General features: G+C 37.3%; 1 protein-coding gene across 11 annotated transcripts in view; it reads right to left on the reverse strand.

Annotated features, from left to right (window-relative positions):
* Positions 1-16635, reverse strand: part of UTRN (utrophin) — a 574142-nt gene that overhangs the window by 23126 nt on the left and 534381 nt on the right. For 10 of the 11 annotated variants that reach the window (XM_047102476.1, XM_047102480.1, XM_047102475.1 and 7 more), the window contains 4 exons: positions 8226-8362; positions 2355-2393; positions 2064-2129; positions 922-987 (listed from right to left, as the gene is read on the reverse strand). In XM_047102476.1, the coding sequence (XP_046958432.1) occupies positions 922-987; positions 2064-2129; positions 2355-2393; positions 8226-8362 (308 nt within the window). The remainder of the gene's footprint in view (positions 1-921; positions 988-2063; positions 2130-2354; positions 2394-8225; positions 8363-16635) is intronic. The other variant, XM_047102482.1, reaches the window with a different exon arrangement.

Genomic DNA, 16635 nt, shown 5'->3' on the forward strand with positions numbered 1-16635 from the left:
TTTGAAATTTAAAATTGAAAAACCTCGTACATTTTTATTTATAAGCTTAATGATAGTAAAACACTTTTAAAAATATTGGTAGGAAGCTATTCTGTATTAGAGTGCTTAAAGTGTTTCAATTTGGCTCTCTCCATGGCCTTTTGTAGTATAAGACATCTGAGTATTATGTTCTGTAACTTTCCTGACTACCTACAGCTTCCCACCAGATCCAAACAATGAACCTGCCTAAGTCAAGTAAATGTGACACTATTGAAATCTCTTAGATATCATTCAAAATGAAAAAAATGTTAATTCCGAGGAGAGGGAAGAAAAGGGAAAGGTCCTAAACAATATTACACACAATAATAGGATAATCAGAGATAAAATATTTGCCTAGAAAATTTTTCTGAGAGTATTTTTCTAAAGTCAACGAGGCTTTTCCTGCTTGCTAAGATAATAAAATATTGGCAAGAGAAACAATATTTTTCAATGAAGAGTGGGAACTATATGTCCAAACTTGTGTGGGTCATAGTTGTTAAATGGCAGAGATGATGGAGAAAATGCGAGTCAGCAAAAGAGGATTTTACAGAAGGGCATTATTCTATGGAAATACATCTGTTAATTATCAACAAGAAGTATCTGACAAATGGAATGAATATCTATACTTGTATTTATACATAAAACAATCCGATCTTCCTGAGGCAGATTAGTTGATAAATACAGGATTTTTTCATTAACTTATATGAAACTAAATAAATAAACATATCCAACTTATGTTATCACGGCTTGAGAGCATAAAATCTATGTAGACATTTTTGTAACCACACTTATCAATTTTGATTGGGATCAAAATTCAGAGCCACAATCAGTGAAGATTACTTCCGACAGCCAGGACACAGAAACTAGCCTTCCCAGGCAGTGCTAATTTCATGTTTTACTTACACACTTCCTGTGGTAGAGCTGCTATCAGTGAGGAAAGACCCATTAGTCCTTTCCATCTGGGCCAGGCTGAAGAATGAAAAGAAAGAGGTTAGACAGTGTGGCCACACGGGGCATGGTTAGTTGGAGGTCCATTCTCTGTTTTTCTCAAACTGTCATGATTCTGACAAAATAGGAAAAGGTCCAAATCTCCTAACAAGATTGGAAATTTAAAATAATACCTCATCTTGAGTTACCTTTCTACCACCACTGTCTTTAGACTTGTCGGCCTCCATCTTTTACCATGTTATATAGACTCTCAAGGGACCTAGGCTCCTAACTGATTTCCCAGACCCTCCAGTTTGGTTTTCATTCTCAGAAATCTGATTATGCTCCTCTCCTGCCTAAAGACTCTCCATGACCCCCCTTTAACTAAAGAAATAGCCCCACTCCTTAGCAAGTGGGCCTTCTTTATCTGACTTGAGCTTCTATTCCTTTATTCCTCATTCCTTTATTTGCAGTTCTTTAAACAAGCCATGTTCTTTCCCAGCTCAATGCTTTTGAGTACATTTTTCCATTAATCTAAGCCTGCCTTTTCCCAGAAATTCTGTCTGGCTGAGACCCAGTTTGAATGTTACTATTTATATGATGCTTAAACTAACCTCTTTAGGCATAGCTACTTGCTAGCACCAGAGATAGTTACTATACCCTTCGTTTATGAAAGTTTATGCATGCCATCAAGACCAGACGATACTTTATATTGTTTAAGGAGTCTAAAATAAATCTCTATAATAAAGCATTAGCATAAATTTAATTACATATGGTAAGTCACATGTGCACCATCTCCTGAGAACACTTTCAATTCCGACTCTCATTCATTAAACTGGGTTACACTATCTAAATCCTGTTTTGTATGGTGTTTGGATTCTCATGAGCTCAATAATCACATCCCATGGAGATTTACTCTTCACAGAATGTATTGCAGGTATTTGGTAAAGTGCAAACTGCAACATGGAAAGATGAGAGCCCAGATTCCAAATATAATGGAATCACGACTCTCACAAAACATCCCTTAAATCAAGGCATGTTAATGCTACAGGATTCATACAGAAATAGATACGTTCTGGGCGGCAGCGCAGCAGAGGGCTCCCATCAAAGTCTCTTACCGTGTGGCATACTGTTCTATTCTGGAATGGGTGTCATCATGAAACAGCTGAGGAGACTGTGAGGGGCTATAAAAGGAAAAGCAAAGAAACAGTTTTATGTTCCAATATTGACAGATGTTGCCATTAGGAATGTTAGCTTGGTTAAACACTGAATTTGCCATGCAAACAAACCATGAGGATTGTTACCCAGGAGGTAGACTATTCTCTTAGTTCACGAGTTTCATAATCACCCCCCTGCTAATGACACCGATCAGAGTGCCGGCTCCTGCAGACGGAGCTGTGAATACTCACTCATAGTGCTCTGGCCACATGCTGATGAGTGTCACAGGACTGCAGAGGGGGAGAGGGAAACAGAAGTCACAGAACTAGCACTCGAGAGCGATTTCAGACAAGAGCAGCGGGAGGCTGGGGGAGAAGGCATTCTCAACCGCCTTCTACTCTCACGTTTGGTCGCCCCGAGGTGCACCGGGGGGGAAATCAAAAGTAACACAAAGTCCCTGTTTGTTCTGGAGAAGATGCTGTGTATTCAAGTGCCTGCGGGAGCTTTTCACAAATATTACAGGATATTTGTTACAGGACAGCAAACACATCTTGAGATGGTCTTATTGGAAAAAAAAGAAAGAAACAAAAATGCTCATGCAATAAGTTTAAACATAATGCTCCATAATATACCAAGGGATGATGCAATCAGATTTTTGTTCTTCCCGGAGAAGAAACTTGGTCAGAAAGATAAAGTTAAATTCCAAAGACTATATTATCCACTGATGGCAGCGTTGCAGTAAAATGAGATTGTTCTGATTCTTTGTCCAGTTTTCAATGTAAAAATCCGAATCCACGTGTACACAGAGTATCACAACTCACAGAGACACTGAAAGAAGATGTTACCTAGATCTTCTCCCCTATACACAGCCCCAAATGTTTACGTTATCAATAAGGCTGAAAGCAACTGGATGGTGATACGCTTTCTTCACACAAAATTCTTTCCGGAAGTTGAATCTCTGAAACTGATAATATCAGGAAATGTGTTCGGCTTGAGTCAGGCCTGACTCTGGAGCTTGATCGTTCAGTACCACTCCCGACCCTGGGGGACCCTAGGGGAGCTACTGATGAATATGGGAATTTTAGAAGTCTAAAGGAAATGAGTTCTCTATTTAATTAAATAAGTCTCCTGCAAGAGCTCATGTTGATTGAAACAAAGGAGGAAAGTTTAAATCATTCTAGATCTACTTGATTCTATTTCTATTATACATACAAACTTAAGAAAAAGTTAATGATCTCATTATCTCCTGCTGGAAGCACAAGTTGATGTTTGAATAGCAAAGACTAAGAGAAGAAGGGCATCTTACTGGGATGAAAAACTAAGACTATTTGGACCTCCTTTCAAAAACAGGCATTTATCCAGGCCGTGTCTGTCAGAATATCTGTAAATAGACTTAATCATCCACATGTAAGATAGTTAAAACAACAATGAAACAACACAGTGTTATTCAATAGATACGGATGTTAAATGTTACGTGAATGATTTACTATAAACTTTCCAAAAAATAATAACTCCTTGAGAGAGCATTTCTAAAACTCAAGTGTACTACAACATTTGCAGTGAACTTTAAGCACGAGAGAAATATGTATTTCTGATCTTAATTGAAGCTGGAAAAGCTCTGTGAAACCACATGACTAGTTCTTGTGGAGTTAATGCAGTCAGCACAAAAATGATTCATTGAACTACGATAAGAATGGCAGAGGTAGAAGGCTGAACCAAAGAAGTTCTCAAAAGTAAGTTTTTTATATATTGAGAACATGTCTAAGAAAAGAAATAAAGATTAACAAAGTCAAACTGAAGGCTTCATTGACTTCAAAGTATTTTGATTTGTAGAGAAAGAAAGGTTAAGTGATACATCTTCTCATTTAATTCTGGGAGACACAAACAAGGCCATATCCTCACTGCGGCATAGTTATAGAGTCTATAATTTAAGAGGGTTCAAAATAAGACCGATCTATGTGTTAGTCCGCAGTTAATAATGTAGCCTATCCCTGCTTTCCAGAGTGGTGGCTGAATAGGGTGTTTTGGTTAATCACACACTAATATGCAAAGAATCAGACTCTTTACTAAATATACTTAATATAACATGAAATACGATCCAGACTTTCCTTGAAAAACTTAACGATTCTTTTAATGCCTTAGGCTTCCCGTCTTTTGCCTTCTTTGATCCATTTGCTCCAGAGTAAGTGGGGTCCCAGTGTGCTCTCACATATAAACCCTCAATGGCTCCCTATGTCTTTCACGATAAAACCCAAACACCTTGGCATGATTTACAAGGCCCCTGATTAGGTAGGTCCTGCTTTTCTCTCCTCTCTTATTTCTTGCTACTCTTCCCAGCTTCCCACCCTAGTTTCCAGAATGATCTTGTCTCTGGGCTTTTGAAGATACTTCCCTTGCCTAGAAACTCTCCCTTTCGTCATCCACACCAAACACTGCAAGTCTAGCTCTGTTAATCTTCCAGGTCTCAGGTTAGCTGTCACCTCCTCCAATCCAGTGCTCCACAACCATAGTTACACTTGACTACGAGTTGGTTCTTGCTACAGTAAGAACTCGAAAGAACAATGAAACTCATTTATTCCACTTTAACCAACATCAGGCAGAAGTGTCTATTTTACTTCTTTAATCTTTAAGGAAACCAACCTACCTTTTAGCCAAAAATAATCTCTCAAAATTCTCAAATTATTTTTGTCACTATTTTAGCTTGTTTCTTAGGTTTATGTTCAATGGCAAATTTTTCTAACTTTTTTTAAACCTTTTTTTAAAGTTTATATATTTTGACAGAGACAGAGAGAGCATAAGTGAGGGAGGGGCACAGGGAGAGGGAGACAGAGAATCCCAAGCAGGCTCCTAGGGTCAGTGCACAGAGCCTGACGTGGGGCTTGAACTCACGAAACCATGAGATCATTACCTGAGCCAAAATTGAGAGTCGGACACTTAACCAACTGAGCCAACTAGGTGCCCCTCAATGGTAACTCTTTAATCAAGTTTTACTCATTTATGTTGATTTATTTTTTGAAAATTCTTGCACACATAGTTACAAAATTAACTGAATAAACCTAAGCATGAGTTTGTTTACCTCCTTTTAGTAGTAACTCATTTTTCCCCTAAATACCCTCCATGCACGCATATCTCATTACTGGATAGGATAAGACACTACATTTTGCAGGGATGAAAAAGAAAGAAGCAAGAGAAAATTCCAATCAGCTTCATAAATAACTTTAACACATTTACCACTTGGCTGGTTTTTCTCCAATGTTCTCCCACAAATAGGAGAATAAATGAAATCAAACTTTACTACCCACTCACATAAATTGTTACACCAGAAGATTAAGTGGCCCTGTACTAGAAAGGGCTCAGCAGAAAAATGAACTATACCAACTCCAAAAACACGTTCTATGATTTAAAAAAGAAAACCTGCCCACTCTATCCAGTATCTCATAAATCTTTTTCAAAAAGAATCTTGTGACATCTGATTTAATCTTATACTCTTTCCTTTCTTTCTCTTGTTTTCCTCTCTCTGAAAATGCTGGTAAATTCATGATAGATGAAATGAAGCATTTTCAGAATTACAGCCAAAAATCATAGCACAAAATTATTTGGCATGTTTTTCTGTTCTTTTTTACTTTAACTGAGTCACTCAGAATAGAATGATTGATGTCAATGATTATTTTGACATTAAAAGAAAAGTTATCAAAAATGCTTAAAAGGAATTTAAAAAAAAAGATGAATCGACCTGCATGATTCATATGAAGGATGTAGATATTGGGACACAAAATACCAATGGTTTATCATAAGAGTGAAAGGCACATCACTAGTTCAAACTTATCAAATTATCCTATAAAAAAAAAAAGCTATGTGATAATTCTATGCTTCAGGCATTACTGCGAAGGTTAATTAGATCTGATACCAAGGGAAGTAAAATTGTGCCTTTATCATGGGGTGTTCAGCACAGTTAAACTGTGTATTACATAGTAAAACAAATAAGAATGTAATAACATAAAACCTTTCAAAGAAAAGGACAAATACGTACCCACAAAACAAAGAGAGAACCAAAAATCTACTTTTCCTTATGGATTTTAAGCAGATGAATAGCTCTCTTTAAACTGAGATTGCTTCAACAAAATTTGTTCTAAAATGTACTGTGAAAAAAATAACTGGGAGGCATAATATTTTAATTGTACACAGTTTGATATCAAAGTTGTCAAAAAATTTGAAATATTTTGTATGCTTTAAATGCGTATGTGCTATTTTTGGATCTATCAACATATACAGTTGTGCGCCCATAACAGTACCTACGGAGCGATGAAATATCTACTGTGCTTTGGCTGTGGTCTTTCTTTTGCTTCTTAGAAGTTCCACAAATTAACAAAAAACCCCACAACATACATTTATACAAAAATGCAGCAAAGCCAGTGTTCTACAAAGTTTTATATGGAAAAAAATCCAGGCCAAATAGCCTGTCCTCTACTTTGAAATCTTTGAGACATGGATTGTCCTAATACTAGACTATTACTGCTCTCTGCTTATCTCTCAGATACACAATAAAATGAACAGTGGGTTTTAAAGGTTAAAGAAAGAAAGACTGATTGCACAAAAATTGCACTCAACACACTTTTTAATACTTCTTATTATATATTTTTTTCTACTGTATAATGTAGAAAACTTCACACTTCTGAGTTTCTTTTCTATAGGCATTTTGAGAGGGCATCTTTCTGTAACTAGAACATCACTATTTTTATGACTAGGCACTTTACTAATGACTAGCAATAAAAGTTCATTTTTCCCAAGATTGGAGTGTAAGAAAATTGCCACGGAAGTCATGTTTATGCTGATATTTTAAAAAGTGATTCAGGGGCACGTGGGTGGCTCAATCAATTATACGGCAGACCCTTGATTTCAGTTCAGGCATGATCTCGCAGTCGTGAGATTGAGCCCCAGGTCAGACTCTGCACTGGGCATGGAGCCTGCTTGGGATTTTCTCTCTCTCTCTCTCTCTCTCGCTCTCGCTCTCGTTCTCTCTCGCTCTCTTTCTCTCTCTCCCCCCTGCTCTGCCCCTCCCCTCCACACATGCTCTCTTTCTTAAAATAAAAGAAAACAAAACAAAATATGATTCAAAAATTTAAAATCAGACCTATTTTGATCTTGATATATAATTGTTTAGTAATTTAAAATTACTTCTTGCATTTCTTCTGGCTTGTTTTAAAAATTATTTTTCTTTTCATTTCAGGCTATCAATTGCTACTCTTCCTTATAATGCCATAGTAATTTTGCTACCTTGAGACTTTGTTTCATTCATGCTTATAAAATTGAATTACATACTTCAAAGAAATTTTGTCTATGTACCGTATACAGCTATCTTGTTTTACTGTCTTCATGCTCAAGAGAAAATAAATTAGAAATGTAAGATTTTGATGTGATTTTAGCACAGGTATATCAAAAGCAAGAGACTCAATATTATTAATATATTTACATTAAAAACATGTAAAATAGGGACACCTGGGTGGCTCAGCTGGTTGAGCGTCCAACTTTGGCTCAGGTTGTGATCTCATGGCTCATGAGTTGGAGCCCCATGCTGGGCTCTGTGCTAACAGCTTTGGATTCTGTGTTGCCCTCTCTCTCTGCCCCTCCCCTGCTCACACTCCATTTCTCTCTCTCTTTCTCTCTCTCTCTCAAAAATAAAACATTAAAAAAATTTTTTAACATGTAAAATAAGTGCAACACATACTCCATAAAATAGCAAAAATATCCCCAAAGGAGGAAAAATGGGAAATGAGTAAGGTAATGAAACAGCATATACCACAATTGGCTCTAAGTATTTTTAAGAGGAAAAGACATGACCAAGGCAAAGGTTGAACACACAGTAATACGTGTTTTTAAAGTGGAGGAACACATGCAAAATTAAACCTAAAATTTTAGCCATGGTATTATCAAAAGCCAACAGTAAAAATTCATGTTGTGAAGACTGATTCCGAGTTTAGTTTTACCTCTTTTAAAATGAAACGCTTTACCAAAACACAAATTCTTTCTGGTATCAGATAATTTCTCTGGGTGTCACTAACATAATAAAAGACAGTATCAGATAAAAGAGTACATAGAAGTTTTAATATTAAAGTTGAACTTACGTCTCTAAGTTGTCACCCTCAAGCACTGTCTGGACAGGCAGGTAGCCAAGCCGAGGATGTTTGGCAAAGTATTTCTTTGATCTGAACTTATTCTTCAGCACCTTTGTGAAGTCTCGTACATCTTCCCCAGATGTTGTCTAGGAGGATGAAAAAATTATACTTCTCCCATTAAAATGGAAGGAGATATCTAGCTCCAATAAAATTAGAGCAGATATAAATTCATGCAATGAAATAACAAACAGTTTCAGTGGCTTTATGTATTTTTGGAATAACAAGTCGTGTCATGAAATAACACGGCAATCAGGACTCATCATTAAACACATCCAGCAATCAGTTTATAATTTTTTATTTTCTGTTGAAAATAAACCATCCTTAGCTCACTTCCCCAATATTTAAAAACTTAGGCCATGAAGTAAAATTAGTTTTGGCAATGTTATTGGTTGATTCCTGTTACTGAAAGAGTTGCAATTTGATACTAAATGTTTAGTGATGATGAAGCATTCTGGATATAACATGGTTTCCACTAAGGTGAATAAACAAGTCTAATGACTTCACATGAGCCAGCATATATTGAAGTATGGAACATGAGAAAGCAATAACATAAGAGAAAGAGCAGGCCGCGATATTGTAAGGAATACTACCCATCTGTCATTCCCAAGAATGATATGGACTAAACTTTTATATTTATTTTTTAATATATATTTATTTTCTTATTTTATTTGGGGGGGGGGTGGGTATTGCTGAGCATGGAGCCCAATGTGGGGCTTGAACTCTTGACCCTGCAATCAAGACTTGAGCTGAGATCAAGAGTCGGATGCTTAATTGGCTGAGCCACCCAGGCTCCCAAACATGGACTAAATTTTTAATGCAGTATAAAATGTTACTGTTTCCTTAGCCATGTCAAGGTGATTAGTTAATAATCACTTAGGGTGACATGGGCTGAAATCTATCCCAACCCCATTCCCTCTTCCCATCTTATAAACTGTTCCCTAAGCCTCAGTTATCACCAATTCTAGTTTTTATTTGCAATATGTTATACAGATGCCAACTTTAGTCCTTCTGAAGATGTATTTAATAAATTTGCATTACCTGCAGAGGACTCAATTAAAACCTTAGTCGTTGGACTCCCAGTTGGCTTTTTTAAAAAAATTTTTTAATGTTTATTTATTTTTGAGACAGAGAGAGACACAGCATGAGCAGGGAAGGGGCAGAGAGAGAGGGAAACACAGAATGTGAAGCAGGTTCCAGGCTCTGAGCTGTCAGCACAGAGCCTGACGCGGGGCTCGAACTCATGTACTGTGAGATCATGACCTGAGCCGAAGTCGGGCGCTTAACTGACTGAGCCACCCAGGCGCCCCTGCTAGTTGGCTTTTAATACAAACCTGGATAAACCTCACTCCAATCACTTCACAAAACAAAACCAGAGGACTTTTCTAGAATAATGGTTTATTATTCTAATACTATGCTAAATACACTGCTTACTTATTGCCTGCCCCCCTCTACTTGCACCCTCCCCAGTCCATCATCTTTTCCTTCATGGCAAGCATCCCCGGGACTCATACCAACTTGTTTTGCAAACAGAAGCTTAAAAAAAATATAATTATTTTTTAAAACAACTAAATTCTGAGTCAGCCCTTATGTAGTTTGTAGCTTTCCATCTGCTCTTATTCTACCTAAATGTGTCTGTTTCTAGTACACAGTTAAGGGAACTTTTGATTCTCTAGGCTTGCAGAGCAGAGAAGAAACATAAATAAGCAACTTATTTATAATTAAAGTTCATCAATTTTTATCTCATTAAAAAAAAGTATAGCAAGGACCACCCACATTGTCCCAAGGCCTTGCCATCAGACCCACAATGTTCAATCTTTCCCTGAATAACACAGAATAAACCATATAATATCTGTAGTTATTTAGGTACTGATCCTTCCAAATATAAAGAAGTATAGAAAATAAGCTATTAATGAAAACGAACCTAAGGCAAAATATTGTTAAGAGAGATGATGGTTTGGGGGCGCTAAGATCTAACCAGATAGAACAGGAGAAATAAGAAAGACATTTGGGAATAAAGAAGGACATTTTTAGAGACGGAATATCTCTGGCTGAGAATAAAGCCAAAAGGACATATCATCTACTGTAAAGGACATCTGGACCTCTAGCAATGGGTATCACAGCTGCAGATCATTGTATTTGTAGATATTTTCCCTGAATGTTTTGGTAAAGCGAAGAAGGGAAGAAGCTTTCTATGACAGAAGTACAAAAAGGTGGCCCCTATGCAAGGATAAGCATTTATGATGCAATTTATTTCCAGGTCTGCTCTTAACACATTGTTAATATATGAGGAAATACCAGCCTCCAGCTTTTTACTTGGTCCACCTTCATCTGGCAGTAAAAAGGATTCACCACTAGAGCCAGTGGTTTTCAAGCCATACCCCGGGTTTTAATTCAGGCAGCCCTGAGTGGGGTGAGTGGGAGAAAAGGAGAGGTGGGCAGGCCCCGGGCCACTTACCCTGTCTGCCTCCACTGGGCAGTGTAGAGTACAGTGCTTTTATATATTCACAGGGTTGTGTGACCATCACCTCAAAAAGAAACTCTGTACCCATTCGCTATCACTACCCACCCCCAACTCTTACCCCCTCCCCTCCCCTCCCCTCAGCTTCTGGCAAGTACTAATCCACTTCTGTTTCTATGGATTTGCCTATTCTGGATGTTTCTTATAAATGGAATTGTACGGTACGTGGTCTTTTGTGACTGGCTTCTTCCACTTAGCAGAATGTTCTAACTATCTAAATTTAGGTTTTTCCATGAACTTTTTGCTTGGGGAAAGAAATGACACATCATTCAAAAGTACAAGTCTGACTCCACATCAAGCATTCTTGAGCTAAATACATTCAAAACACGGAAGAACAAAGCAAAACCAACCGGCCAACCACCACCAACAAAAACCACCTCCCACAAAACAAAACGAAATGAAAAACAAGTAAAAAGCAACTACCTGCCTCCCCAGAGGGCATAGCAGGGGCTGACGTTAAATTCGAGTTTCTGATCATGTTCAAATTTAACATTTGATAAAACAAGTGCATTCTCATACAGAAAGAGCATACTTTTATTTCCTGATCGATTTTCATATTGAAGAAAAAAACCAATAGTTTTTCTTCTACAATAGTTATAAAGGCACTAAATTCACTAATGCCATAAATTTTATGTAATATTAAAAGAAAAAGTGGAAGATAATTCATCCCACAAGAATGAGGTGTTATTTTCAGGTTAGCAGAATGCATTTCTTTAGTTGAAAGAGAGTCAAGAAAATGAATTGTACCTATTTTCTCACCAAAAAAAGTTAAGAGATATTTTTACGTATTTGGTCTAATTTGCTACCTAATGACAGTACCTAATATCTTCTATTTCAAAGTGCAAGAGCAATGGTTTGGTAAAAAGCAAAAAAAAGAGGACCACCCACCTAGCATAATAAATATCATCAAACTCAACTCTATCTTCACGCTAGGTATAATAGTTTGTGCTTTTTCTTTTTTAAGCAAATTACTATTGATACTATGATCTGAGGATGGACTTGAAAGTCACTCATTATTACACAAATTGTCCCACATTGGTAAAGTTATCCATGCATTTCTTGAAAGACTAGGTTTTTATCTATTGCTGTTAAGAAAAGAAAGAAGGAGAACAAAAGATTTTGTAGATCTCGTTGTATGAGACAAGGCATAGAATTGGCATAGAATCCTGCCCCTTATAAATAGATTCCCTTCAGTCTCATTTTCCTATCAAGGGCAGTGAAATTAGCATCACTTTTTTGACCCCTCCAGACAAAGACACTACAGCTTTCCAGGATTCAGACCTAGAAATCAGTAAGGAGAAAGCTGCTCTTACAAACCTGGGTCTTTTCACCATACCAGCACTATGTCACTTCTCCTAGAAAAATGCAACAATCCTAACTTTTGTAAAAGAGAGAACCCATAGCCATTGACTAAAATACCTATTATTACATTAAGACACCCTGTAGGTTGATTTTTACAAAACTTATATTGAAATGTCATTTGATAACCTTTAAATTGCATGTCTGAGACACACTGAGTGTACATAAATTAGGGAAAAAATGCACATGAAAGAGAAAAAAGGAAAACCTTAAAACTGTCTGCTCTTTGACCACCCAGGGATAACCATGCTTAAAATGTTTGTGACTGGACCAACTTATTTTTTTTAATTCTTTTTATTGTATTTATTGTAAAAATAAAACACAGATCTATAAAACTATCTACAACAAATGTATGGCTTAATGAATTATTATTATTTTAAATTTTATTTAAATCCAAGTTAGTTAACATATAGTGTAATTAATAATGGCTTTAGGAGTAGAATTTAGTGATTCATCACTTACATACAACATCCAGTGCTCATCCCAACAAGCGCCCTTCTAAATGCCCATCACCCATTTAGCCCATCCCCCCCACTCAACACCCTTCCAGAAACCCTCAGTTTGTTCTCTGTATTTAAGAGTCTCTTATGGTTTGCCTCCCTGTTTTCATCTTATTTTTCCTTCCCTTCCCCTATGTTCATCTGTTGTGTTTCTCAAATTCCACATATGACTAGAATCATTTATTTGTCTTTCTCTGACTTCTTTCCTTTAGTATATTACACTCTAGTTCCACCCACATTGTTGCAAATGGCAAGATTTCATTCTTTTTGATTGCCAAGTAATATTCCATTATATATATATATATATACATATATATATGTATATACATATATATACATATACATATATATGTATATGTGTGTATACACACACACACACACACACACACACACACACATCTTCTTTATCCATTCGTCAGTCAATGGACATTTGGGCTCTTTCCATAATTTGGCTATTGTTGATAGTGCTGCTATAAACATTGGGGTGCATGTGACCCTTTGAATCAGCATTTTTGTATCCTCTGGATAAATACCTAGTACTGCAGTTGCTGGGTCATAGGACAGCTCTATTTTTAATTTTTTGAGGAACCTGCATACTGTTTTTTAGAGTGGTTGCAACAGTTTGCATTCCCACCAGCAGTGTAAAAGGGTTCCCCTTTCTTCACATCCTCACCAACATCTGTTGTTGCCTGAGTTGTTAATGTCAGCCATTCTGACAGGTGTGAGGTGGTATTTCATTGTGGCTTTGATTTGTATTTTCCTGATGATGAGTGATCTTGAGCATCCATTCATGTGTCTGTTAGCCATCTGGATGTCTTCTTTGGAAAAGTGTCTGTTCATGTCTTTTGCCCATTTCTTCACTGGATTATATGTTTTCGGGTGTTGAGTTTGATAAGTTCTTGATAGATTTTGGATACTAACACTTTATCCAATATGTCATTTGCAAATATCTTCTCCCATTCTGTTGGTTGCCTTTTAGTTTTGTTGACTATTTCCTTTGCTGTGCAGAAGCTTTTTATTTGATGAGGTCCCAATAGTTCATTTTTGCTTTTGTTTCCCTTGCCTAGGGATGCACGTCTACTAAGAAGTTGCTGTGGCCATGGTCAAAGAGGTTGCTGCCTGTTTTCTCCTGTAGGGTTTTGATGGTTTCCTGTCTTACATGTAGGTCTTTCATCCATTTTGAGTTTATTTTTGTGTGTGGTGTAAGAAAGTGGCCCAGGTTCATTCTTCTGCATGTCGCTGTCCAGTTTTCCCCACCACCTTTTGCTGAAGAGACTATGTAAATGGGCTTAGTGAATTATTATAAGGCAAATATCATCCAGTCAGGAAATTAAACTTTTCCAGACATTCCAGAAGCCCCTTCCATGTTCCTCATCCCAGTCATAGCCCTCCCTTCTCTCCATAATAACCATTACCCTCATTTTTATAAGCAATAGCTACCTTGTGTTTAAAAAATACTTTTTCACCCCAGTGTCTACCCCTAGACACTGTAGTTTAGTCTCACTAGTTTAAAAAAAAATCTGATATATTTTAAGTCACTTTTAATGTGCAGATTTCTCCTCCATACTTGACATTTCCTTACAATTTATCTGTTAGAAAACACAGGCAATTTGACCTCACTCAACTTTGCTGATTGTGTATTTTTGGTGCAGTAGTTCAGCATGTTCCTCAATCCTTTGGGTATCCTGCAAACTAGTGGCTGGCTCCAGAGGAGGTATCAGCCTCAAGTGTGATCTGGCAAGACTATCTACCACTAGTGTTTGGCAGGCACGTGAGGTCTGGTTATCACTCTTCAGTGATCCTAGCAGCCTTCATGCTAAATATCTATATCCATCCAATGGGGACTTAAAAATGGTAATATTCTGATTCTATCATTCATTTTCATCTGTTAGTTTAAATAATTATATAAAAACATGTCCCTTCATCTACTATCTGGTCACTCAGTAATATAGTTCATTCAGGAAAGGCAGGATTACATGTGTGATTTTTCTCTTTCATTGACCTATTTCCCCAGTAATGCACTGGTTTCCTATCATCCTTTGAAGATGACCACTGTTTAAAATTATTTTCACTTATCATTATGAATTCATAGATTTTTAACATATTTGGTGTATTCTGGCTTATTGTAATTATTATCAGTATTGAAGCTCAAATTGTCCTATCTTTGGTCAGTAGGAACCTGTTCTAGTTAGCCCCACATAGTTTAAGCTCTACAGGTAACAATTTATTTAATGGTCTCTACCAGTTCTTAGGATGCTGTTTCTCTATTATTTTGGTTGTCTGAAGACTGGTCTCTAATAAATCTTCAAGAAGTGCTCTTAGGTACAATATTACCCAAGTTCCTATATTTTGGTGAGAATTTTCCTGTATCTTTACTAGATAATAGAAGGTTGGCTTTCTCAATATCAAATCCTTGACTCACATTCTTTTTTTCCCTGAGTTTCTTAAATATGTCCCTCCATTATCTTTTGGTATAAAGCTTTGCTGTTGATTATTTAATTTTCTTTCCTTTTTAAGTCATATTGTTCCTTTTGTTTAAATGGCTGGAAGATTTTTTTTTCTTTTACTTTATATGAGATTTAATCTTTTTAAATATAATGTATTGTCAAATTTTTTTAATGTTTGTCCATTTGTTTATTTATTCATTTTTGAGAGAGAGATAGAGAGAGCACAAGCAGGGAAAGGGCAGAGAGAGAGGGAGACAGAGAATCCTAAGCTTGAACATGGGGCTCGAACTCACAAACTGTGAGATCATGACTTGAGCCAAAATCAAGAGTCGGACACTTAACCACTGAGCCACCCAGGCACCCCTGAGATTTAAACTTGATACTTTGTAGTGCTCAATTTTGTCATTGTTGTGAAATTAACTTTCCTAATTCTGGAAAGCTTCTCTACCTTCACAGAGCTCCCTCTTCTTTTGCTTTTGTGGAGTATTCAAAAATAGGGTACTTGAGTTTGATTTCAGGGTCCTCTTCCCTTGCCCTACTTTAGATTACCCATTTCTTTCTTTCGTCTCTGTTGCTCAGACCTGCTATGTCAGTTTCATTCTTAGCAGTATGTCCAGTGTGAGGCTATTGCTGGAAGGAAGCCCTGGTGGGTCAGGTCTGAGGACTCCAGAAACCCAGCACCCCAGAGACTGCAGACCCTCCCCTCTGGGCTCCTCCCAGTTTCACAGTTCTCCCAAACCAGACTTTTGAGTTTTCCACTAAAGACCTGTTGTCTATTTTGCGGTTCTCCTGTTCTCAGGCACCTTGCTTCCTTTTTTTCCTCTTAAAGATAATGATATTCTACAGGTTTGTGGCTGGGTGGTGGCTTGTTTTGGGGGATACCTTACTACCTAGTTTTGGTGTAAATGTTGTCCAGGGGTTAGTTTTACTGTCTAGCTGCTCTCCTTTTACTTAACTAATTTAGAAATGGGAAGAAAATGACAGTCAAAAGATACTGAAAAACTCTAAAGCTACTTCTACCACCATCTCCCCCCAAATCTTCTGGCTTGACTTTTAAAATTTTTTAATTTTATTTTTGAGAAAGAGAGTGAGTGAGGGCGAGAGGGGAAGAGGGAGGGACACACAGAATCCAAAGCAGGCTCCAGGCTCTGAGCTGTCAGCACAGAGCCCGACGTGGGGCTCATACTCATGAACTGCAAGATCATGACCTGAGCCAAGGTCGGAGGCTTAACCGACTGAGCCACCCAGGCACCCCCCTTCTGGCTTGCTTCTTAACAAGCACAGAAGAACTTATATATCCAAACGAGGACTGTCTTTCCAAGTGTCATTTCTGGAAAGCTAATGAAGGTGAGTCACTGGGAAAAAACATCTTAAAACTAAACTTACACAGACAAGTAGGCACGTGAATACTCAAAATTATACTTCCCTCCACTGTGCTGCTATTAAGTAGCACAGAGATAATGATGAAAACTTATTTGGATAATAAGAAGTAATTAGTTCTCAACTTGCACCCCACCAACTAATACAAATGAATG

This window comes from Lynx rufus, unplaced genomic scaffold, assembly GCF_022079265.1.
Source record: "Lynx rufus isolate CCGP_SWC_20201006 ecotype Redwood Valley unplaced genomic scaffold, mLynRuf1.p SCAF_6, whole genome shotgun sequence".
Taxonomy (NCBI): domain Eukaryota; kingdom Metazoa; phylum Chordata; class Mammalia; order Carnivora; family Felidae; genus Lynx; species Lynx rufus.